The following is a 25,220-nucleotide window of genomic DNA, read 5'->3' as shown; positions in this document are numbered from 1 at the left end:
CTGGTCCTCATGCACGGCAGTCACGTCGATGGATCGTTTCAGGTCAGTAGGCCTGCAGTGTGATGTACTTAAACAGCAACGAATCATGCAAACATTAAAAGACAGCAAAACAATCAATCTTCCTCAGGTATTGTTGAAGAAATTGATGTAACACTGAGATTTCCTTCAAGTTGTAACTTAAATCACACTCTTACTCGTACAAAAATTTCAAACGCATAAAACCCCAAAGTTCCCCGATGTCTCCAAATATTGACACCACAAAATCCCCTCCCCCTCAAAAAAAGTTGAATGGGGCCATGGTACATTTCCAAGGACTACCTTAGAAATTACCCTCCACGGGCTCTTCCGACTTCGTTGTTTTCAGGATGTCGTCTTGCTGCGATTAATTCTCTAAGGAAGTCGACATCCTACTTTCAGAATGTTGTCATCTCGTGAAAAAAAAATTGAGATGTCGACATAGACATCAACAAATCGGATGGCACTTCCAAAGCTCCGTATTTATTCAAATAATTTCCTTTTCATTAGAGCATGGTAAGGAACTTCATCTGTCACCAATGTGAATGACTAGGGTGAAAAAATCTCCAAGTTGTTTTTCTGAATTATTTTTAATGGAAAATCCCCCCTCGTTTCTGTTAATCATTTGTTAACCAAATAGCAAAACTTATACAAATACGATTTTCTGATTCAAATGAACACACATTTGTACGCTTCGTGTGATGACTCAGAACAAATAGTATTGTTACGTGTTATGAACCATTTTGACCAGGTCTTCATAATTCCATTTTTATGATATATTCCTTGAGCAAGTTGTCCGAAAGAATCTCCTTACATGGACTTGGCGCGCGCGTGTGCATACAGACTCTTGACCAATCAGAGTCGACTCTTACATATCCAGGTACCAGCGCGTGATTTACGCAGCGGCATTATCACTTCTCAGCGGGCATTATCAGGTTGCACGTTTAGGGAGACCATCTGAGGTATTCATGAATTTTTTTAAAACGATCTCATGGCCCAATCATTTCTAATGATTACTTTTACTACAATGTTATTGGGGCCAGCGACGCATAGTTTGGAAGAGGTTGGAAGAAAGGGCAGGGAAGGATCTAATTCATGTTTTTTAAACTGAAACGCATCTCTGCATACAATGATGGCAAGTAACGGACCCAAAACAAGATTTACCCATGGTTGTGTTTGTGCTTGGTATTTTCATCAAACCACGAAGCTTGAAAGCCCCACCTCGTGAAAAGCTGAATGAAAGATTTACTACGATAATAAAAGGACTATTATCATAAATTTGACAAAATAGTATTACAAAAACTGACTTTCTGTAACACCTTTAATAAACCATCTCAAAGATTATATTAATTCAGCTGGAATATCTCTAACGCTAATTTGATTTTTAAAATCTAGTTCTTATAATGCATTGTATATATTCATTTATTCAGTAAAAAGATCAAGGGCAAAAATTTAAACATTTTACCATGTCCGCTGTTGAGCAATACATTTTTAAAAACTTTTTAAACTGATACAGAAATATCGCCAAATTCTGTGAATGCTTTTAAAAAAGTCTACACTTTGATTTTCCAACTGCTTTGTACATGCGTTTGGAAGACTTGTGAATCTAAAAATTACATAAATCACAGCAAGCATGCTAAACAAAACCATGTTTAATACTGTATGACATCTTCTTCCAGTTAAGGTGGAAGGCTTGCGGTAGCATCATGCAAGGATACGATCTCTTTGCGAGTCTGCATGGTTCTGAAAAGAACTGTGAGGAAACTCAGAACCATACAGACTCACAAAGAGATCGGATCCTTGCATAGTGCTACTGCAAGCTTTCAACCTTAGCTGTCTGTCACCATGAATAGCTTGAAATTCCATCTATCTTCTTCCAGGTTAAATAATAAATTCCCTGGCACTGAATCACAATGAAGACAGCAAGCTTAAAGTTTCGATGGAAAGTGTAGAGCTTATTTCCACTATATACCACCATCAAGATGGACCTAAATATCTGGAGTGTGGCATATTAAAAGGTAGGTCTAAATGATAAAAGTTACAGGGCACAGAAATTAGACAGGTTGACCAATGCAAGATTTGAACTCACCAAGACTCACAATGGGCATTGCTAGGAAGGCGGGAATAATTTTTCACTCAAAAAAAAAATTCAGCAGCAAACTGAGAAAACTATGAATGGTGGAAGGGGGTAAATGCCAAGCTATTTTCCAGCATTATTAATATCAGATATCAATCCCCTTTCCTCTTTCGTTTTTGGTGTTTTTCCCGTTTTGTTTTATTTTTCCCTTGATTCAATGTTTCCATTTGGAAGTGGGGGGAATGACGGAGTAAGCCCCTCCCTCGCCTCCCCTCCACTTTGTGATGCCCATTAACCTTAAAGGGTACCAAAAAGTGATATCATTTTGAACCAGGAGGTGTAGTACTAACGAATGTTAGTTCACACGCTGGTTCTTGCGCTAATGCCTTTTACACACATCATTGTGTGTGTGATAAATTCACTTCGGTACTCTACACCCGACAGTGTCAGATATTCAACTACAGAACAAGACATAGCTTGTGGTTTACACCTGAAAATAAAAATGGTCTGTCAATGTTTCAGGTTGGTTTGCTACAATATGAGGCCGTGTAGTGTTTTCAACAATTTGGCACATTTGACGGATGACCTAGAAAACACCGACAACAGTGTGTCTCTACTGTCTGATCTTCAACGAGTCAAAAAACACTAATGGTTCCACTGGTGTATCAGGATGCCTTTATTCTGATAGCCAGACGGTAAAGTGAAAAACTCAGTCAGATTGTCAAACATAGCACGTACCGGTAACTAATTTGACGAACTGGTGTGACAGAAAATTTTGTTGCTCAAGGATCAAACATTGGAACATGCTCTACCCTGCACTGAAGCCGTAAATACCTAGCACAAGAAAATGCTGACAAAATCCAGACTAAAAGACTTCTCCACCTTCGTGGCTTTATATTAAAATTTGCTATTTCCTAATGTCATCATCCAGTAGGGTACCTTGAGGAATGAGGGCATGGCAGCAGCCAGCCAAGGGTGGCCGGTCAACTGGAAGAGGGTCTTCACCCGCCTAAAGTTCATCGGTGATGCTCCATTGATGTCTCTGAAGCCATACTCGTCAGCAAGCTCTCCGGTCATGTGGATGCGGCCGGATTTCTTCATGATATTCTCGTCTGCACATGGGAGGAATTTTTTCACTAGACATTTGAATGGTAGACATGAATTAATCTCAAGCCGGTTGAGAAATCTACACAATTAGTGGGCAGTTCTGAGCACCAGTTTATCCACATGCCTGCTACCCTCTCCTTCAAAATTCCCTTCGCTTTCTTGAATGCATACATTCAACTTTACTCTGCTTTCAACTCATGGTAGATACACTCTAGTGACAATAAATTCCTCAACAGTTACACTTGTTAAACCACTTTGGAGTAGCAGGCTTTGCAACAAACATTCTTACCGGTACACAGGTTGGAGAAAAACACAGAATAATTAACAGCGTGAAAAACTGCTTTGAGTGTGCACGGAACATGCAGCAGATGTGTGCCCTTCTCATGAAAGCCAGGCTGGGGTACACACAAAACCTTGGGTTTTCAGGTCTAAATGGGCTAATTTTCACTTAAATGAGCACACTCTTTTTTTTAAATTTTTACCAGGGGCACCAGGGCATAGACAAACAGCAGAAATAATGTCAGTTACTCCTCTCCTAGCAACTGGGGCATTTCATATTTCCATTGGTAAACATACTTTATGCATACCTTGAAGACCACACCAAGGGCGCATCTGTGGAAGCCACGCTCCCCCAAAAAAATGACCAAACCGTTTTTTTAATGAGGGAAAGGCAAATTGTGGCTGTTTCAATTCTCTCTCTTCCCAAGGTGTGCAAAAAGCCCAAATGTAGCCTTATCCTCAGAAAAGCCGTGAAAAATTTACATGAAAGATTTCCAGAATTTGTGGACACCCAAAACAAGTTTGCTCCCTTCCCCCAAAAAATTTGATTCTAGATCAGCCCTTGGGCCACACTTCCATCTTCATGTCGTGTAAAAGAGAAGTATGGCAGGGACACAGGGCCTCATTTTGCCAGTGAAAATGTCAAGTTACTTCAATTTGATCTGTTTGAAGCAGAGAGGTCTGGGTGTTTGAATGGCACCCTCAGCCAACTCGTTCCAGCTATATACATGTACATGGATCCCCTATACCCTTTGGCTGTTAAAGTGCTATCTGACATCAAGTCTGGATCTGAATTTGCTGTGAATGTCGGTCCTCCAGAGCCCTGGTCATCAAGATTTCTGAAATATTTTGAGTCTGGATTGAAACGCGAGTCATGATTCTGTAGGTATTTGAATAAGATCTCCCCTTTTTCTGCTTGATTCTAGTGTGCTCGGGTGCAGTTTGTTGAATCTCAGGGTGCAGTTAACCAGTTCCTGATGGCGCTGACCACAACTACAAGAGACCTTATACGCAAGGACACCAGTTTTAATCGTGTTCCCTGAATCTATCTCATTCAATGTAACCAGTCAAATGCGATGGTGCCACTCTATTTGGGGTTCTACACCTAACTTTTTTTGTTGCTGCTTACAACATTTAAATACAGGTACAATTAATCACATATTTCAAATTAGTCATCATCACATGAAACTAATTTGTAATGAACCGTTATTTCATCGCTTACATTTTTATACTTTGGTTTCCCCCCCCAAAAATGATAACCTCACTTTCAATTCAATAAGGCGAACTTGTAAATAAGGTAAATTGGGTGCATAATGTTGAACAGGATTGATTCAAAGACCAGGTGACTGTATCTCCTACCTTGCAAAAGATGGACGATGGCCTTGCCAGCAAACTCAACTGATTCTCCCTCTTGAAAAGCAAATTGCTATAAAAAAAATTCATCCGAATGCAAAACAATGAATTTGAAGCGTCTCTTTTACACCAAAATCTGCTATGGAGAATCCAACAATCTTATGTTATTTGCTTTTTACATGCAAGTAAAGGGGTTAACAGTAACAGCTTTGAATGACAAATGTTTGAATGTAACAATTAGTGATATATCCACTAATCAGAAACTTTAATCTTGGAGAAGAGAATAGAGCCTGAAAGTTGACCCTTGATGGCGCACTTCCGGAACCCTTGGACGGGAAAAATAACGTGCAAAGATTATAGAATTTGTAGTAATTTCCGTTCAGTTACTTCTTAAAAAATCCAACTCAGAAAAGGGGCTTTGGAAAATATTTGTTAGTATATCAATTTATAGAAACTGAAAAGTCACCTGACCTAAAAGAGAAATATCCTGCCCAAAACTGACCAATCATTTCTGAAAATCTAAAATACATGAAGAACAGTGCAATGAGGCAGTCTCGTACGCAGGTGAACATTTACGGTTTGAAATTTTATGGCAGTCTGTCTGTAAGAGCCAAAATAAAAACAGATCGAAATATTTAACACAGTCTTACAATTAATAAGTAATAAACTTAAAGCAATATTCTACTTTAATTACGAATGATTCTAATCTTTTTATCTATTAAAGCTTTGCTGACAACAACTGCGTGATGATGTTAACTCAACGGAATCTCAAACCCATCGACTGCGAGTAGGTAAATCTTTGCAACGTTGTACAATCTCATTTTCGAGTTTCAAGCAGGGGTAGTGAAAACAAACACGCTTTAACATGGAGACCTAGGTACGATATCGCCGGATGTGAAAAGTCAATAAGAAAATTCGTTTTTTACCCATCTCCAGGTGACTTTTCCTAAATATTACCGGAGGAAGATAAAGGTAAAATTCCAACATGAGTGTTTCTTGGGGTGATTTCAGTTAGGAATTATTCTTCCAAAAATTATCGTATGTGATGGGACAGCCCAATGTAAAATCCCCATGAAGGACCGCGCAAGGGTTCGGAAACTCGCTGAGTAACCTTTTACTTTCAGGCTCTGTAATAACACTGAAAAAAGAAGATTGAAACAATTATATAATTCTTTTATACATTCTTTTATACATCATGAATGCAAGCAGACAACTCTGTACTCACAATGCCTTTATCCAAGCCAGTAAATCCATCGGTGGTCATGAATTCCTGGAACATCTCCGTCTTGACAGGGCCTGGCCACAATGAGATGCAGGCAACGTTATGTTTCCTTAGTTCGACAGCACAATCTACGGCCATTCGGTCACACTGCCAATAGAATGAGTACATCTTAGTTTGTTGTACGCCTTGTTTTTCACATTCAACAATTACAAAAAATTCAGGAGATTGAAAGCTAATTAATTTTAAAATCTGCTGAGCTGATCTCAATTTTACAAGAGCGCGATACTCCGAGTCTTTGCGCATTCATTTTTTGTAACGATACTTGACATCATTTAAGTTACCTACTGTCCATTGCCACTGTTTTTTCATCTTTATTGAAACAATGTCAAGTCAATGTTGCATAGTCAGCCTGTCACTCAGACACTGCTCGACTACAACACTGTGGTACCAATGAAGGACAGTTCTCTGGTCCATGATGATTCTGTGATTATTGCAGGTGATGATAGAACTACATGTACATGTAACACACTGACAACTTACACATGTACATGCACTGCTAGCATTGTACTCATTTCTTAGTGCGTGTAGGAGAATGATAATGATACCACAGTTTCATGACGAGGCAAAGAACTGATACTCATAAGCACCATCATAGGTGCATGTGAGACATTATACCAGTCTATTTCTAATCCACCAGATAAAGAATATGTGTCTGAATGTACAAAAAACACAGGATAAGTAAATAACGTCAACGCTGGACACACAAGGGTGTTGCTAAAGAGGTTCATATTGACCTATGGTTGGTCTGTACTCAGTAGAATAAAGACAGGGGCAAGTGTTATTTCTAAAAGGGTTGATGCCTTTAGTTATTACTGGCAAGATAAGGGAGGGAAGAGAATCCCCTACATGTCCAAACGTTACAGACGCTCTAGACTGTTGTTACCTAACACATTCCCCCTTGATGTTTGAAAAGAACTCGTCAGATTCCGGTCAAACAATGACCAACACACAGGGGAGTCTCTCCATCCCATATCCAGCTTCAGGTTTTCAGTTCCTTTAACCTCCTACCCCTAAAAGGAACATGTCACAAGGGAGGGGGGGTGGAGAAGGGGGAACAACCTCTCCCCACCACAACAGGACATGCCACACCAGTATTGCTCCCACTTGCAGGCATTGCAATTATATTTGCCGATGAATCAGAATCGTATTGACCTCGCTAGCCTCTGGATAAAACCATGCATTCTCTTTCACGCATCAAGTTTCAATACGTTAACAGCAGGACGTTGCTACACCAGTGACTGTGTCAACCTTCACACTACCATGCTCCCGAGGGCCCTGTTTGTTATAATGTGGAGTCCCCTAATGCGCTGCTCCTTGATGATTCCCTTGACATGCCTCGTTCAGTGTTGCCAAAACTCTTTTTTTTTAATTAAACAAATGTATTCAAGTTAAGTACTGGCATACTACATGCTGTTAAACCTCAGTGAACAATTGAAGTGTTGTGAAATCTAGTCTGGAATTCATAACAGTGGTGTCTAGAAATTGGGAATAATTTGCAGCTGGGTGTTGCCTAAAGTGGCGCACTTGAACAAATGTCAGGAAATTCCACATTAGCATTTAAGAATTTTTTTAAACTCACTAAATTACTTCTACTTACATACCCAACTATGAGTTTGTAAGAAAATTGTTTTTTTCGGGTCCATTTAAAAGAGTTCATAGTGTACATCAGAAAACAAACTTGGAAAAATCAGGCTAAAGTAGAACGTTATTAAAACTAGGTAGCAGGTCACAAACTCAAGATTTATGAATGGAAATCCGCCAAGCTTGATGAAATTTTACTTTTTGTGAAATTTAAGGCAAAAGGTCAAAGTGGCCCATGTTAGGCGCCGCAGCATAGAAGGTACACGTGCACCAACAATACAGAGTCCACAACAACCACATCAATGTGACTGCAGTAAATCTTCCACTCACCCCAGCTTTTCCAACTCCATAGGCAACATTGAACAGGTAACTCAAGCCACCTGCTGAGGATATGTTGACGATGAGACCCTGCTTGGCTGGTGCCATCATCTTGGCAGCATGCCAAGTAGCAATGTAATGACCTCTGGTGACAAAAAAAGGTCATTTCAATAGATGTCATCCAACTGCTTGGGCCATGGGGCACACTTGAGATTTCAAAGAAGAGTTTGAAATTGTTCCAGCAAATTTTCAACCCAAGACATCCCAATCTAAACCCTACAATGTTTAACCCTACTTCCTTGGCAATTTTGAAGGCGTCTAAACCCTAAAAGGTGGGGGGGGCCAGACCTTAATATTTTTCTGATATTGCCTTAGTGCATTTTTTCCGGGGTTGAGCTTTTAGGAGTGTTCAGAGTAACTCTTTGGGTCATTTTGACACCAAATTTGCAAAAACCAACATACTGTTCTTCCTCAACATACATGTACATGTAGCCATGAGCTTCAAATGACCGTAAAAATAAAGCCATACATCTGATTGAGTTCAAACTTCACATTTGTAACGATAAGGAGTGTCTTTACATACCAAGTTAAAAAAAATCGAGTGAGGCACAGCCGAGCTCTTGGGGAGGGGGTGGAGTCTGCCCCCCTCCCCCTCAGCTGTGAGATGGGCCAAAATAACCCAGCTAATTAGGGTTAGCAAGGTTGGAAGTCCAAAATCCTCCAGTGTGCAGGAAAAATTATTCACTGCAGGGTCCAAGCTGCCAGTTGCCATGGTTGCTTATAAATGCTGAATATTTAGTTTGTATTTAGCTCTGCATGAAACAGTAATTGTTAACTGCAAAAACATGCCTGTGGCTGAAACCTTGCCAACTTCCCAAAATTCGCAAGTTTGAGCTCTTTCAATTGGACATGGCCTTCAATTTTAATATGACGGTGTATTAAAATGAATTAGATGCTTGGCTCGACACATGTACCTCAATCTTGCAACCTTCTCATAAACGAAAAACTTCAATTTTGACAGATATGGATTTTGATTCAGGAAACTTTTCCCATGGACAAGATAAACTTAGGCTGATGACTTTCTGCAGTAACAAAGTTGATCCAGGGGGAAAGGCACAAAGACCACAGATCTTCAATCTCTTCACACAGTTCCTTCATTGGACTTCACCTGAGCTCACCTTAATCCCACGTTGTTCACTGAATCCCATACGGATGATGGTACCTCCCAAAATGGCTTTCCAGTGGTTTCTAATATATCCTGCCAAAGAAACAGCTCATTAATGCCCAGGGAAAAAAGCTGTCGTACAGAAAACAAAGATACAATGTACAATGAATCAGGGTTCTCTCAGGAAACACTGCCTAAAAGCTCCTTGCATCTTTTCAAAACGTCGTAAACTTGTAAAAGAGATATACATCTCACGGCACCAATGAAAACTTTCATGTACCTGCATTCAACCAAAACAATCACTCATAAATATGTGTAACTCAGACAGTCTCACTGCTCAACAGCATGCAACTTGACCGTGTATTAATATTTGATAATGCCCCCTGTGTAAATCACGCAGTGGCACCTGGATACCAGACAGTTTAATGGAGTCTGATTGGTCAAGAGTCTACACGCACGCCAAGCCCATATAAGGAGATTGTTTTGTACAACTTACATGTACATGAGGAATATACCATAAGATGGACTGGGGTGTTCAGGATGAAATAAAATTCTGGGACAAAATCATTTGAAATCCATCATACATTGACTTCTTTTGACTCTCTAACCAAAAAATTGGTATTTATGAATGGGAATAAATACATGTATGAATGCTGATAATGCGGCTCGGGCATGAGTCACATCCATTCTCCTGAGCCAGTCTTAGATGCATGTTTAAGAACAGTCAAGCACATTTTTATTCCCTTATAAAAAATCCAGTATGTAGACAAATAGCCCTTATTACTGGCCAACGCGGACATCTCTTACTTTGACTCCTGCATACGCATTATTGACAAGGAGATCCAGCCGTCCGTCCTGATCACTGGCGATGCGATGGAACACCTTCTGGACCTGCTCATCATCAGAGTGATCACACTGCACAGGGATGCATTTACCACCGCGAGCTTCAATCTGCTCATCCGTTCAAAAGTATACATGTAGGTCCAATTATCACACTGTTTTGAAACATGAAAGCTGTGGAGAAACTGCTTGCTACTGACTTCACTGTTTACTTCTAAACTATGACCGTAATATTTAAAGAATCGATGCCTGAGATATTTCTTGTGCATGCTTAAACTCTTCGGCAATGTATGGAACTAGTCCAAACCTTTTTGGAGGGCTTCAAGTGCATTTTTTTAAATTCAAAATTCACAAAGCTTTTCCACACCAGTTAGGGTGATGTTAAATGTTGAGCCCCCAATTAGCTCTTTGAAAATACTTACATGTACACAACAGTAAATTGACAAAGGAAATCTTTGACAGTGAAACTTGTACAAGTATATGAAAATCTAGCATTTTTTGGTGAACAAATCAAGGCAACATTGAGGTTCAGTACCTTGGATCATATTGCAGTTCTGCTTATGAATATGCTAAGTCATATTAGAATAAAAACCAAGGGGCTCCAAAGTACAGATAAAAATAATAAACAAAAATGGAAAACGGGGTTAACTGAAACACAAAGGTGCAATTTCACAAATTTCAGTCAAATATTTCAATTCCTTTGTCCATTAAAAGTTGAAAGAGAGTGCTATGGACTCTACAATCCTGCAACCAACTCATTCAAAAATCACATCTCAAGCAAAGTGCTCATTTGTTAGCACAGTTACTCAAGAAATGGCAGGATGAGACATATCACAGGGTGCAATCTCTGGGTCACTTGGGACATCCAGGCGACATGGTGAGTGTTAGGGACCAGTGTTTTCACAGGTACATGCACGGTGAGTACCAGAGCTCAACCTTTTTTTCTGCTTGTCTTCTGACGTAGACTGACAAACCAACGAATCTCTGGAAATTCTTGTAATGTCGCAAAAAATTCACTACAAAAGTGAACAAAATTTGACATTAAGATCAGACAGAATCAAAATCTGTTAAGCAACCACTTTTTTCTAAAGTTTACCTCTATCGCAGTATCAGACAAAGACCCCTGAGTTCCTGGAGTGCCATCTGTCTTTGGTTTTAGAGTTCGCCCTTATAAGAAAGGATATCATATGATTTGGTAAAACAAGTACATTCAAGGCAAATAAAGGGCCAATCAAACTTTTAAAAAACAAGAAAAATACCTCAATGCAACAACATTATTATAAAGAAACGAATTTAACAACGATACCTGTATTTTTGGGCAAAAATTCATATCTCTGAAACATGTGAAATGCATGAAAAAATAAGACTGCCTTTTCTTTTTGCAACTTCCTCATGAATATTCGAATTACATGTAGCATGAATACCACAAGACACGCTCAGGGATAATGACACACACTGAAAATAACAATATGCAAATGGGACACAAGCATACATTTTCATGATTGCCACATACATGTATAGTCAGAGAAAAAGTTCTGTAGCAAAGGCACATACAATTTTGTTCACAATTTTGGCAAAAAAGTAGATTCATAGAAACAACCTGAGAAATGAATATCCGATCCAATATAAAGCATTTTATTCTACTGACAACACATCAAACGTGCAAGCTGGCAGAGCCATAACCCCAATGTCGAGTTTGGGGTGTACTGGGTACCTGCCCCCTCATGTGCCCCCTCCCCATAAATTTGAAATATTGGCATGTACACAATGTACATGTATGCATACGGCACAGTTTATCTGCTTCCCGTGCTCCCTTGAAAAAATGAGAGCACTTTGAGTACTCCAGTAAATTTCCACCTCCATTTACATGGCAGTTAATTGTCCGGAGGACTCTTCCACCTTAATACTACTTATTTTTACCTGTGATGTAAACAGTTGCCCCTGCCTCACCAAGTTGCAGTGCGATGCCTCGACCAATCCCCCGACTCGCACCGGTCACCAGGCACACTTTACCCTTTAATGAAGAGGCCATGTCTTGCTAATATATGAATAGAGACTGGTGTAGACAAGACAGAGAGGGAAAAACTGTCAGCAAACCTTCACTGTTCTAACTTCCACTGACACCCTCTACATCATAACATGTACATGTAACTTCATCAACCTGTAAGAACATTTCCTGAAATTTGTCAGTGATATTTAACGATCCCCCCCTTGGTCTCTGTCAGCATAGGTACACGGACACGCCTACATATACATGTACCCTCATGATAACAAAAGATAACCTTGACAAAGCATATGGCGAGTCTAACATAATTTTGACATCAATTAGGCCAAACATAAAAACAGTCAGGTTTCTTTTCAGCAGGCTCAATGTAGAAAATCATGCAGAGGTCTCCTAAGATGAGCCAGCGAAATACGTATCGTGTAGTATTGGGTAGCTAACCAGTACTGAATAGGACATTCTTGAAAAGTCTTGCACATTAGTGCATGTTAACAAAAACTTTAAATTGATCATGATTCCCATCTTTATATTTTGGGCTAAAAATTTTGGTGTAAATTATTATTTTAAATACCCTACCCAATTTTTTTTTTAGACATAATGGGTAAAACAGCTACATTGGTAAGGCCGCAAACAAACACCATACCAAAGATTCAGGCATAATTAGGACAAACACACCTGTAAACGGTTGGCAAGATTGTGGCTTGGAATTGAAACGAAATCTACGGCTCATGGCACAAGGAAATGGCCCATAGATACATGTAGTAATAATACAATTGTATTTTGACATTCCACCAAAGAAAGCTGTCAACAATTCTCCCCAATTGTTGCTGAAAACGATGTACACGTACACGTGGCAAGTTGGCAACTTTTGGAAAAGAGGGTGGAATACAGTCATCTGCAAAGGCTCTGTGCATGCAAGAACCCTGAATACTGAAATCTTTCTACTATTTCACCAATTCACTGAAATCATTTCAAAGATTACCTATTTCATGTGTTATGTTAAAGGTTTCAAAAATGTTACCCTGCTGTTCATCCGCTGACCATGCGCTGTCTGATGACCACCACCGATTTGACTGTAGCACACGCCAGACGCTTGACCCGCCTCACCTTTTCTGCTCCATACATAAATTGCATAACATTGTTTACTTATTGTTTGATCCCAGACGAACGGTCGTGTTCTGCGCACGCTTTGACTGCAAGAGAACCCGTCTAACTTCTTTCAAACGCGTGAGTTGCACACATACATGTACATGTACATGTACGTCTACTGCTGCCAGGTGTCACGGTTAGTAAATGTAAACAAATGGATCAAAACTTTGCCAAGGAGGTGGCTACCTTGTGTGTTAGACACTACACAGAAGTCCTCCCAAAGAAGGGTAAGCCACAAGCGAACAAGGAGTGGACTCTGCTGGCTGCAATCGTGCAAGTTAATGATAGTAAGAGACATGATTTTGGCCAATCATTTTGATTGGGAATTGTGTATTCGGGACCCCCATTTTATTATTCTTAGTTTTCGTAAAACTAATCTGACCTGTCATGCCTGAAGGCCTAGACTTTTAAGTAGGCCATCAGGCATGACTGGTCAGTCCTCGAAAGAGTGCAATTAAAAAGGCAATGCTTTCTCCATTATCATGAATATGTTCACCTTGTGTTGATTTTGTGAATTGTGATTTGGAAATTGCAAAGAAAAATAACCTTTTGACGGATTACTGACCATATGATTGAAAGTTCAACCATGGCCATGTACTGGCTAGCCTTTTTCCATGTGTTATGTGCACATGCTCAGAAGATTTAACAGAGGGAAACAAATTCATGACAACATTACGTAACGTTTGGCGAATGGATGCTCACGATTGTTATTGTCGTAGCTTTGTTCACATACTTGCGCGGGGGTGCTAAAATCGGTGTTCATTTCCTTTAGCACCCTGTTCTTATATAAGGGAACAAATTCTACTTTTTCGAAGTAACTTATCCAAACAAGTTGTTGATGATGTTCTCTTACATATCAGAAAAAAGAGAGAGCGGGCCACTTGGTTTTTGAGAGAAATGTTTGGGTAAAACGGCAGCGTACATGACCACCCCGAACATGCTGAAGGTAGCTGTGAACGACAAATAGGCAAATGTTGTCTGGTGCCTTGACCTGGATGGAGATTTGTTTTGATGAATCCAAAGAGCCTGAGTCGGGTAACTGGACGAAACAAAATGGCGTGATTCGACTGAGTAGTTGTCTTTTGCCAAACTCGGGTTAGAAATTTGAAGTTTTCTTGCTTAAATATTGTCAAAATGTACATAAACTACGCTTATCAGAATTGAGTAATGGTTCCTTAAGGTCAAAATGTTAGTTAGTTCAAGGAAGTGGACTTTGTTTCCTTGTTATAGGAACAGGGTGCTAATGGTAATGAACCCCGTAAAATCAACATGGCAACTGAGCGGTAAATTGGCTTTTTGCCCTCACAAATCTAAACCCAGTCCTCAAAATTCCACAAAATCAACCCTTCATCTATTCAACATGAGGTCACTGTCATCTGCCTAGATTGGTCCAAAATGTACTTTGCCGTTCTATACCAGGAACAGTGTCCTCAAAATTCATTTATTCTTTTCATTTGATTTTACACCAGTGTCCTGTCGCGGTCGTGCAACATGAACTATTAGCGTCAACAAGCATCAACACACACAAGCAGCATCAGCACAGCATCAACAACTTGAAAATATCCTCTAAAGATTTCAAAGACGTTTTATCATATTTTACAGACTCTAACATGTGCCACTGTGTAAGACAAACAGGGATTTTTCTTCTAGATTCATGCAGGAAAACAAAAAATTTCACAATGATTGGGGCCGCCATCTGTCTTTTCTCTGCTGTCCACTTGAAAACAAGATCTAGGCCGGTTGGGCTGCACAAGCAGAACTGACTTTGTCGCTCAAATTTCCACACTCAAATATCATTTTATATAATCGCGACATACTGAATATAATATGTAGAACCCTAATTAATATTATAAATATAAATCTTTTGCATAAATATGCTTGAATAACTTGTTGATGCTTTGTTGATGCTCGTTGATGCTTGTTGATGCTAAATAGCATGACCCCCCATTGAGGTCATATGGAGGTGGGCTTAGGAAAAGATCACACGACTCAGTTTTTAAATTGATGATGGTTTTGGGCCAATGGTCATGATGGTGGATGTGTGAATGCTCCATTGGTACATGTACATGTATGTCACATGGCGCTAGTCATGCTTGAAACATTTATCTTCAATCATCTTACCGTGTTTACTATTACAACTGAAACAGATGACCTTAAGGTTGTTGCTATGGCAACAGGAACGAAGTGCATCGGTCGGAGCAAGATGAGCAAAGAAGGTAACGATATGCATGTAGAAAAGTGCATACCCAATTCTAACCAAATTGTAGTTTTGTAATATTCTGTGTGAAAAACTGTACCATTTAATGTTAGTGGGTTAATGTGAGAAAGTGCAGTGTAAGAAATTTACGATAACTTGAATTCAGACAAGGTACAGTACATGGAAATGACTCGACTTGACTTGAGTCCCTCAACAGAAGACCTGACTTGAGTGAAAGCTAAAAGGACTGGGCCCCAAAAAGCACCCTTCTTTGCCTAAAACTATTTTACAATGACTTGCAGTGCTGGTTTATAATGTTCATGCCGTGTGTTATCATCAGTAGTCAGCTGTGGTGTGATCACATCTTTGAGAAAAAAAAAATTAAAATGACCTCAAAATGTTTTTATTTATTGTATTGTATTCAAATATTTGTGACTCGAATCAACTCAAGCTAAATACTTGAATGGACTCGACTGTAAATGACTCGACTCAAGTCACTATGTTCCAGTTGTGACTCGACTCACTACATGTACATTGCAATGATGCAACCTGAATCACAAAAATTAGTGACTCAAATACAACTGTGTTAGCACGATTTGGACAGATTAGTCCATTTGAGGTTGGCTCAGTATCTTACCATTTGTGGTTTGAAATGGCCAAACAAATACATGTATTATAAATAGGGTAACTACAGAGAGAAATTCATATGAAAGTACAAGATTTCCATGTACATGTACTGCAATTAGATGGGAATCTAAAGGTCAAGGATGTTTGAGATACATGTAAGTTGTGGAAAGAACTCCTGTACTTTTCTGTTTTTTTGTGTATGCCGAGAGCTTGATGCCTACTCAGTCTCAATTCTTTATTTCATTTCAGGGGATATTATCAATGACAGCCATGCAGAGGTGTTAGCTAGACGTGCTTTTCTCAGGTAAACTATTATGCTTTAAAGACCTAAGTATAGTAGATCCTTGCCATTTGATTGGAGGATTGTAGGTCAATATTTTCTTAATAGACTATTTCATGGCTTACGTCATAAACGTTGATATTTGTTATATACACCGTGCACTTTTGGTTACATGTAGTTTGATCTATTGCACGCAAAGGACTTCAATACGTAATTGGTCAACAGAGGTTGTGTGTTATGCCCATGATCACTTTTGAAATCGTTACTCATCGTTTTAGCCAGTAGAGTCCGATCTACATGTACTTAGGTGTTATATAAAACAAATAATAATTTTTTTTCATTCATGCAATGGAAAGAATACTTTCATGAGTTGAAATAGGAAATGTTCCATTCAACGAGTCGCAGGCGAGTTGAATGGAACATTTCCTCATATTCTACTGTTCTATTGTATTCTACTGTATAATGTTCTACTGTTCAACAGAGAAGAAGCAGTATTAGATATTAAAAGAAAAGATTGTTACTGGAATCCAAGGCTGACATGCAGCCCACGTGCAGTATACCAAATGCTCACCATTTGGATACAGTTTAAATGGAACTCTGCAGTGAACTAATCTATTGATGCGATATCATTTGTACTGTTTTGATTATATATTCATGATGAGTCAAGCCAATAACTTCTACCTGCAGTTTTGTAAAGACCGTCTTTAAAAAAAACTTGCTAATTTCTGGAGAAAAAATCACTCTCTTTCCTCCCTTTTTTCAGCAAGTGCAACTTTTTCAGGAACTTCAGAAAATGTTACCGTAACCTTCTTCCTAAATGGCCCTTTTTCTTTATAAAAGGTACCTTTATGAGCAGCTGCAAGCTGCCCGCTCAGGAAATCAGGAGTCTATCTTCACCTCACCTGATCAGGACCGTCTGTGTTCTCTGAAGAACTCCATCAAATTTCATTTCTTCACCAGTCACACGCCGTGTGGGGATGCTTCGATATTCCCCAAGGAATCGCCTGCCGGTGTTGAACTGAGTAAGGACCCCAGTAGTGACGATTGCGAAGCAGGGGCGGGTGTGAAGATGGTGCGAGATGAGAGCTTGAGAGGGCACCGCGGTGCCTGCAAGCGTGCTGGGGATTCTTTTGACGTAGATGCAAGCAGTTTGCAGCAGTCGTCTGATTCATCAAGTGAGTGTTTACATTCCAACAAAAAACTGAAGTGCGACAAGTCTGTACCGATACAGGTTTCAGTGACAGAACCTTGTGTGCAACAGTTATGCAACGATACGGATTCTCTAGTTTCGGAACATGGAGACAATCCCAGTTTGCTGCTTGATAGGAGCTCAAGCAGGTGTTGTTCAACATCCCCTGCGTGCACATCGGTCCGAGATGATGAGACAGATTGTAAAACTGCTCCTAATCAACTGCCAGAACAGACAGACAGCTCATCCGGTTATTGTAGAGATATCCATCGGACTGGGGCAAAATGCATGCCTGAGGGTCCACAGGATTTACTCCTGAGCGGAGCAGACTACCACAGGGTAGGTCTGCTAAGGCTGAAACCAGGACGAGGGGATCCGACGTTGTCTATGTCTTGCAGTGACAAGATGGCCAAATGGAACGTAGTAGGATGGCAGGGGGCACTGTTGTCGCACTTTCTGGCGAGGCCTCTTCACTTGACATCTGTGATTGTTGGCAAGTAAGGGGGAAAAATGGATGTTTTCAAAACGTGTGTTACTCTTCAGGCTGAGTTGGCTTGTGCTGGGCTAGCTGGACTGTGCCGGTGTGGGCTTAGCTGGGTGGGGTTGGGCTGGTTGGTGTTAAGTAGGTTGAGCTGACCTGAATTGAGCTGGGTCCGGGCTGTTCAGTACAGAGCTGAGCTACATGGGCTGATGGGTTACACTGGGCTTGGCTTGGCTGGGTAACACTTTGTAGGATAGACTAGGTTGAGGGGGCGACTTGTGGACTGCGTTTAAGCATCAGGCACAGCTGAGATGAAGTGGGCAGGGCTGGACCTTAAGTTTGGAAGGTTGTATGGGTTAGATTGGGTTTGTCTGGATAGGGTGGCTTATCTTGGGCTTGATGTTATGGATAGGTGATGCTGGAACTTGGTTGAGTTGGCTTGGGCCTGGCCTAGTTTTGTTGGTATGATGCACGTATGCGTAATTCATAAGGCTGTGGCTTTATGCTCCAGAATTTCTCACATGATGGGCCATTCTCTGTTACGTGTGTGACAAAAAATTGGGAAATCCTATGAGCAACGTCCTTCCTTTGCCTCTGAAAATGGCCCACGTATATTTGCATATATGCCATTAATATTAATATACTGACCACAGTTTTAAAAAGTTTCAGAAAATAACTTTTGATATAAAAAACTTGTTTCTGTCTGATGTCACACATGTAACTGACCTTTATTTGACCTCTGACCCAAAATGGAAAGTTAAAAAGAAAAAAAAATTAACTATTTTAAACTTGCGGCAGTAGATTAATCTAAGTGGCATAATGGAAATATACATGGGCCGTTCTCAGAGGCGTGATTTAACCATACTGCTCAGTCTAAAGTGAAAGATATATAATGAAGTTAAAGCTCATGTCATTTTATATGGGATAGGTGTCCGTACAATCAAGAAGCAATTCAGCGAGCCCTGATGGGTAGATTACAGCAGGTGTCCAACCTACCGGAGCATTATACCATCAATGTCCCACACATTGTCTCGACTCAAGTCTTGTTTCCCGACTCCAAGGGGGCAGTTCAGTCATCAAACGCTGCCGGGCACAGTAACCAGGGAAAGGTGGTGCCTGCCGGTGCAGGTAATTTTGAACTCAATGCATCTGAGGTTTTTCTGACAAGGAAGCTCTGAACGAAATAACTGTCAATTCCAAACAGCACAATTTCAGCCACGATTTCAAAACAGCTGGCCAAGAGATCATCCAGATTTGGCATACATCGAAATAACACCATTAATTTGACGGTGCAGTGTGCTGCTATTGTGTTTGACTTGAAGAGGCAACTTTCCAACCTTAGGGTAGACTTAGTACATTCCCGTATCTGTCCAGCAGTGTCATAACCGAGACCTTAATGTCCGAGACCAAGGCCGAGACCTACTCCTTCACGACCAAGACCAGGACTTTGAGACCGAGACTTTTGCAGGTCGAGACTGAGACCACAACATCGGAGACCGAGACCAACCATAAACCAATGTTTACTTTTTACCAAAAGGTAAATAGGTACAAACATATGGCAGTACAATTAAGTACAAAAGAAATAAAATGAAAATATTAGCATAAACACACACACATAAATAGGCCTAGGTCAAATATTTGTTAAAGAATATACATGTAGCAATTCTTTATCAGTGAAACTGCGCTATTTTTACCCTGGTCTGGTCATTTTCAACCCGAGTGTCCCAAATGATATGATGTGAACATTAAAACATATATCCTTAGACTGTTTTTTGTAAGCAAAATACTGAAAAACAAATATCCAAAAAAGATGTACCGTAACAAAACTACTAAAACAACACGTACCACATACAAGATGGAATGAAAGCACTTTCACACATGCACACAATTCATAGCGTGTGCACACACACAGACTGGTTCCCGTCCCGGCCCTACGTTCAGCCGGAGACTATGTAGGGATCGGGAACCAGTCTAGTGTGCGAATTCCGCTACTCACAACCTCATTTCCATGGTGTCAAGCAGCATGGCTACTTTGGATTGGAAATAAAGTAACAACTTGTGACAAGATTGCATCAAGCTGCATTGACCATGTTGACTATTCTTCATTCCAGCATCAATTTCATTGTTTATTGCAAAAAATCTGAACATTACTGTGTTGTATTTGTATCAGTGGTTGAAGATTTGACTCAAGCGGAGGTAATGTTGTCTTTTGCAACTGCGTGCATGCATGGTAGCTAGACGGTCTCGAGGGGGAGACCCGAGACTATGTCATCCGAGACCAAGACCAGCCCTCCCAAGACCGAGACTTTGACAAGGCGAGACCGAGACCACAAAAAAGGTCTCGAGACTTACAACATTGCTGTCCAGTAATCATCCTTCATTGTTCACTTGTACAAACGCAGTACATTGTACATGTACATTTCAAAACCTAGTAAACAACAAAAAACATTCGTATATAAAGAAAAACTTTTTAACCAAAGACTCAACCATTGAATCTCCATCATCACCTAATGTGAAATGAATATTGTTTGGCAGTGTTTGCAAGCATGCATTGGCTGTTGCTATAATGATTTGTTGGTGAGCACAGAATTTGTTTCTCCAGTGATATGTGTTGTATTTTAAATCACCCATGATGAAAAGTGTTGCATACATATATGCCTTCACATACACGTATGTCAGCACTGAAAATGAAAGGTGTCCAGAACTGCACCCAAATGCACGTAAAATGCACCTTGTCCAGTTTGGCTCAAGATGGATAACTCTGCCCAAAAGGTGTAATCACCATGGGAGCCATTTGAGTAAGCGATACGCGTGTGCAGTTCATGGTAATGCTTAGGCGCAGGCTCACCAGGTGTACGTGCCTGCCGCGGCGCCTGTGCATTAATGTGCATTGCGCAGGCGTATTGCTTGGCACCCATGCGATTACAACGTTTTACGTGTATTCACGGTGAAGTTCTCCATCTTGCGCTGCTACGCTGCTGCTGTATAGCGCTGCACTGCTACGCAGCGCTGTACGATCTTTGGTTCCGGTAAACTTTTAATTTATGCATGTAGGTTGCTCAGTGTACAAATATTGACTGCTTTGTGTGATGTACATGTACCAGCCTCTCAAGCTGATGCATAAAGAATTCTACTTTCCCGAGACGAAGCTGAGGGAAAATGCTCCCCATATCACCGAGGGATTATTATTATTTATTTGACCATCACAAGAACAGACAAAACAAAATTGAACAAAACGTATGCAATAAAAACAAAGAAACACACATACAATAGAAGCAGAAGCAGGGACCAGGGACAAAAATCCGAACACATAACAAGACAAATAACAGTTATGTGCGACAGGGACCGTCGTAAAAGTAAAATAAACTACAATTATGCAGCCCCGCACATAGCGTTAAAAAGACAAATTATACAGAACAAAGAAAACAAAATGCTAGATTTACTGCACCATGAGATAAAGCAGTTGATACTTGTTTTATAACATCTCTCCAGCAGATTCTACCTGATTCACGCAATAACTAATTAATTTTATGCAACTAAGTATAAAAATATGTCTGTTTGAAGAGGAAATTTGTCGAAAATTTACCAGCACTTTTCCCATACTACCTGTTCACAAAATGTTTGAACCCAGCTCTGTAGTGCTAGTTTGCATGACATGCAATGCTCACACTGGTATGCATTCGCATACAGTGCCGATTGTCGTACATACAACTTTTGGGTCGCTACTGGTATAGTACTTTGTTTGCTATGGGCCAAGTTCTTTTGATCACGTACAGCAAGATAGCTTAAATAATGAATGCCATGTGACTGGCTCTCGGCCAATCAAGACACAGAATCTGTGAGTGAGGTCTTATAACAACAAGTATCCTACTTTGATTTTGCTCTGTGCATTAAGAACGTTTTTATATATACATTGGGGAGCCTGTAATATGAGTGACCCATAAGTGTTTGGTCATTTCTGATCTCTGTTAGCTATCATCTGGGCTAATGTAAAACAGGGAACCTTGGAGGTGTCGGTCAATGGCAAGAGACAAGGTGTCACCAGCAAGAACATTCACAAAAAAGAGGCTAGGTAAGGGTGTGTCAGGAAATTGGTGAACGTCCATGACGTAGGGCTGTATGCAAGTCCATAGCAAGCCCTTCTACAGGATCTATCACAAGGCCAGCGACAGGCCCAGTCACAAGTAACAGGATAAACAGTGACAAAAGAAGAATTTTGTCAGATTTTGTAAGAATATCTTGTGACTTGACTTAAGATTGGATGACTTGTAATGGACTTGAAGGGGCTTGTGATGGACTCCATTACAGCCCAGTCACATGGATAACATACATTTATTTCTTGCCCAGTAATCTATGTATTCCTTTCTGTAGTGGGTGTTGCCTTGCACACATGCAAAATCTTAGGAAGATTTTATGTTGTTTTGTGAGAGCTAGGATGCTAAACGTCTTTGCAAGCTTGTGGGGTTGATGGAACCCACAGCCCTCTGCCAATGTGCATATGCCTGTGTAAATGTCTCACCTCTCAACAAATGATCAAGGTTACAAGAGTCAGGCATTGGAATTTGAACTCGAATAAGACTGGTGCAGGAATTTGCATGAACAGTATGGGTTTTGCATCACCCTAACGCAGGATTCCATCACAGTCACTTGTATTGTTTTAATTCAAAACAGCCACTCAATTAGGTCAGGTTGTTGAAGGTCCTTTTTTGGGTCTGAAATGCAAGTACAATGTATATTCTTTATTTCATCATCAGCACTCCTTATTAAATTTCAAGATGTAGGGAACACCAGCCAGTCCTTTCATATTTTTGTTTCCTTAAAGGTGCACTTTTTTAACAAAAGCCCAGTCGTGGCCCTGCCCCCTTCAGTTTTTCGTGTAGTCATCTTGGTCTTGTGAATTTCCCCCTTTTTTCAGATGTAGCGTGTGCAAGGCTGAGATGTTTGAGTCATTCAAGGACTTGATGCAGTCCTGCCCAGAGTCAGGATATCCACAGACCTTAAGGTATGCAGCATTAGTTCCCATAAGTCACGCGTTTCTGTAAGCACGTCGTGATTTGATGGCGATCAAGTAAAGGCTGCTATGTTTTTTTCCCCGTGGCATCTTTAAAATGCATTTTTAGTATTTTTCTCACAAAAGGCTTGAATCTGACCACAAGTCCCCTTTCTCCAGAAAAATATCATTTTACTGTGACCACTAGCAACATACATGTCTGAATATTATGGTTGGAATGCAGGAATCGACACAGACATATACAATCATAGCACTTCAATTTCTTTAGGATATCTTCAATATGTTTTCCTGCGTATGATGCGTACATGTAGCTGTCGTAGTGATGAGGCAATAGGCCTATGCACTGATGACGTCAAACATTGTTTACATGTTCGCTTGTCGGCCCTGTGGAACTCTGCATGCATGCATTGACTCCCCAGGCCACAATGGAAAAGCACACATGCCAACAAAGTGTGACATTATCAGTGCAAGGGTTAATTTCTGTTAAACTTCAGTAATGCCTTTAAAAGCATCATCCTGATGTGCACCATGAATACCTGACTGAATAGAGTTCCAGTGGTTATGGACCATTCTAACCCTAACTGTCCTTAATCTTTGAAGTGTAGTATATTTTACATCATTAGCGGTCAGATTTTTCTTTCCTTTTTTCCCCCCAGGAGAAACGACCTTCATACGTATTATGATTGCAAGATGGCAGCCACCCCTTACCAGCAAGCCCTGGCCCGCTTCCATGTTGTTTTCAACACCTGGGTGAAAAAGCCAAGTGATTACTCGCTATTCAGTTAATCATTCAGAGTGTGGCGTGCTCGATTATGAAATTCACATGTTAGCAGTCTCCCCTGCCCATTTCTTTGTCAGGCCTGAATGTTTCAGTGGCTGGGGTGCTGTCGGACGGTTCCGAAGGGCTCAGTTTCAAATCCCACTCCAGTCGACTTTTTTGTTCAAGTGTGAATCTGATCAATATCCCAATCTTGTTTACTTGATGAAAAGAAATTCCTTGTAATTTATTTATGCACAACTGTTCTTAAAGGGTGCGAGGTCTTTTATGAAGGATTTTGCAAAACATTTATGAATGAATAATTCATGGTTACTCACGACTGGCTACTCATCACTGCTTTTCAGTGTTGTATAGTCTAGACCTCTGACATGTCTGAAGACCATCGCAAGACCCATTAGACCTCAAGTCTGAATTTAAGTCACAAGCTATACAAATGAACCGCAACAAAAGTATTCCCTTGTCCTTGTTCACCCTGTGTCTTGTGACTGGTCTTGTGTCTGGTTCTGTGTCTTGTCTTGTGACTGGTCTTGTGACTGGTCTTGTGTCTGGTTCTGTGTCTTGTCTTGTGACTGGTCCTGTGTCTGGTCCTGTGTCTGGTCCTGTGTCTGGTCTTGTGACTGGTCTTGTGACTGGTCTTGTGACTGGTCTTGTGTCCGGTCTTGTGTCTGGTCTTGTGACTGGTCTTGTGTCCGGTCTTGTGACTGGTCTTGTGACTGGTCTTGGGTCTGGTCTTGTGACTGGTCTTGTGTCTGGTTCTGTGTCTTGTCTTGTGACTGGTCTTGTGACTGGTCTTGGGTCTGGTCTTGTGTCTGGTCCTGTGTCTTGTCTTGTAATGGTCTCAACTACGACACTGCTGCTTATACTGATGTTCTTACTGACATGCCGACTTACTCAAACCTCCCACAAATTTGAGGGAAAAAAATTCATTAACTGACAAGCGAATCGAACCGGTGCATGAGTGGTGCAACTTCATGGAAGGAGATGGCACAAATTGAGATTACATATTGAAGCCTGGAAAGAGTAGCAAGCCATCAATGAAGAACAGGTGGTGCATGTGCGTTACTTGCATGATCTACCAATAGAGTATCGTGTCTTGCCAAGTGCTATGTGCCCGAACAATGTAAGTTACAGAATATGTGTGTTGTGCCATTTAATACAGTAATATGGCAAGTGTGCTTAACTTGTTTTGGGGAAAGCCTGCCCCAAATGTTTGTGAAGTGTGTGGCAAGCATGCCCAAACTGTTCGTGAGGTGTGTGGCATGTGTGCAAAGTTGTGCGGGGGTGAGCCTGCCCGAATTGTTGTTTGCTGTACCCATTTTGACTTCACAAACTGCTTTGTTCAATGGGTCCTTGGCCCAATGGTGGGTTGATTGATGTTGATTAAATGCAGTGTTAAGCTGTTCCAGAAATAACAACACGGTCCAAAGTCATTTTTTGTTGTGAGGTGTCAGAATACTTGTCTATACCTCCCAGACTGCAGCAGATGGAC

The 25,220-nt window shown here is 40.6% G+C and overlaps 2 protein-coding genes across 5 annotated transcripts; one reads left to right on the top strand and one right to left on the bottom strand.

Annotated features, from left to right (window-relative positions):
• Positions 1 to 1,318: 1,318 nt before the first annotated feature.
• LOC110984768 (dehydrogenase/reductase SDR family member 1-like) lies at positions 1,319 to 13,181 on the bottom strand. Of its 3 annotated transcripts, none has more exons than XM_022245252.2 (9): positions 13,041 to 13,181; positions 11,938 to 12,073; positions 11,114 to 11,184; positions 9,985 to 10,128; positions 9,191 to 9,270; positions 8,025 to 8,157; positions 6,057 to 6,200; positions 4,838 to 4,904; positions 1,319 to 3,204 (listed from the first exon to the last, which is right to left on the bottom strand). In XM_022245252.2, exons 2-9 carry the CDS (start codon positions 12,047 to 12,049, stop codon positions 2,990 to 2,992), a joined length of 966 nt encoding a protein of 321 aa, XP_022100944.2. In that variant the 5' UTR covers positions 12,050 to 12,073; positions 13,041 to 13,181; the 3' UTR covers positions 1,319 to 2,989. The 3 variants fall into 3 exon arrangements, with proteins under 3 accessions (XP_022100944.2, XP_086994222.1, XP_086994223.1); XM_087138096.1 differs by having other exon boundaries at positions 13,002 to 13,090; XM_087138097.1 differs by lacking the exon at positions 13,041 to 13,181 and adding an exon at positions 12,695 to 12,903.
• Positions 13,182 to 13,262: 81 nt separating this feature from the next.
• On the top strand, positions 13,263 to 25,146 carry LOC110984767 (tRNA-specific adenosine deaminase 1-like). 2 transcript variants are annotated; one of them, XM_022245251.2, is made up of 8 exons: positions 13,263 to 13,395; positions 15,316 to 15,384; positions 16,242 to 16,296; positions 17,113 to 17,958; positions 18,871 to 19,070; positions 21,915 to 22,014; positions 22,858 to 22,944; positions 23,610 to 25,146. In XM_022245251.2, the coding sequence occupies exons 1-8, from the start codon at positions 13,323 to 13,325 to the stop codon at positions 23,737 to 23,739; spliced, it is 1,560 nt and encodes a 519-aa protein (XP_022100943.2). In that variant the 5' UTR covers positions 13,263 to 13,322; the 3' UTR covers positions 23,740 to 25,146. The 2 variants fall into 2 exon arrangements, with proteins under 2 accessions (XP_022100943.2, XP_022100942.2); XM_022245250.2 differs by having other exon boundaries at positions 13,279 to 13,455.
• Positions 25,147 to 25,220: the final 74 nt, after the last annotated feature.

This window comes from Acanthaster planci, linkage group LG06, assembly GCF_054643075.1.
Source record: "Acanthaster planci isolate LZ-2023a linkage group LG06, COTS_SCS, whole genome shotgun sequence".
NCBI lineage: Eukaryota > Metazoa > Echinodermata > Asteroidea > Valvatida > Acanthasteridae > Acanthaster > Acanthaster planci.
This window is presented reverse-complemented; position numbering and strand designations above follow the sequence as displayed.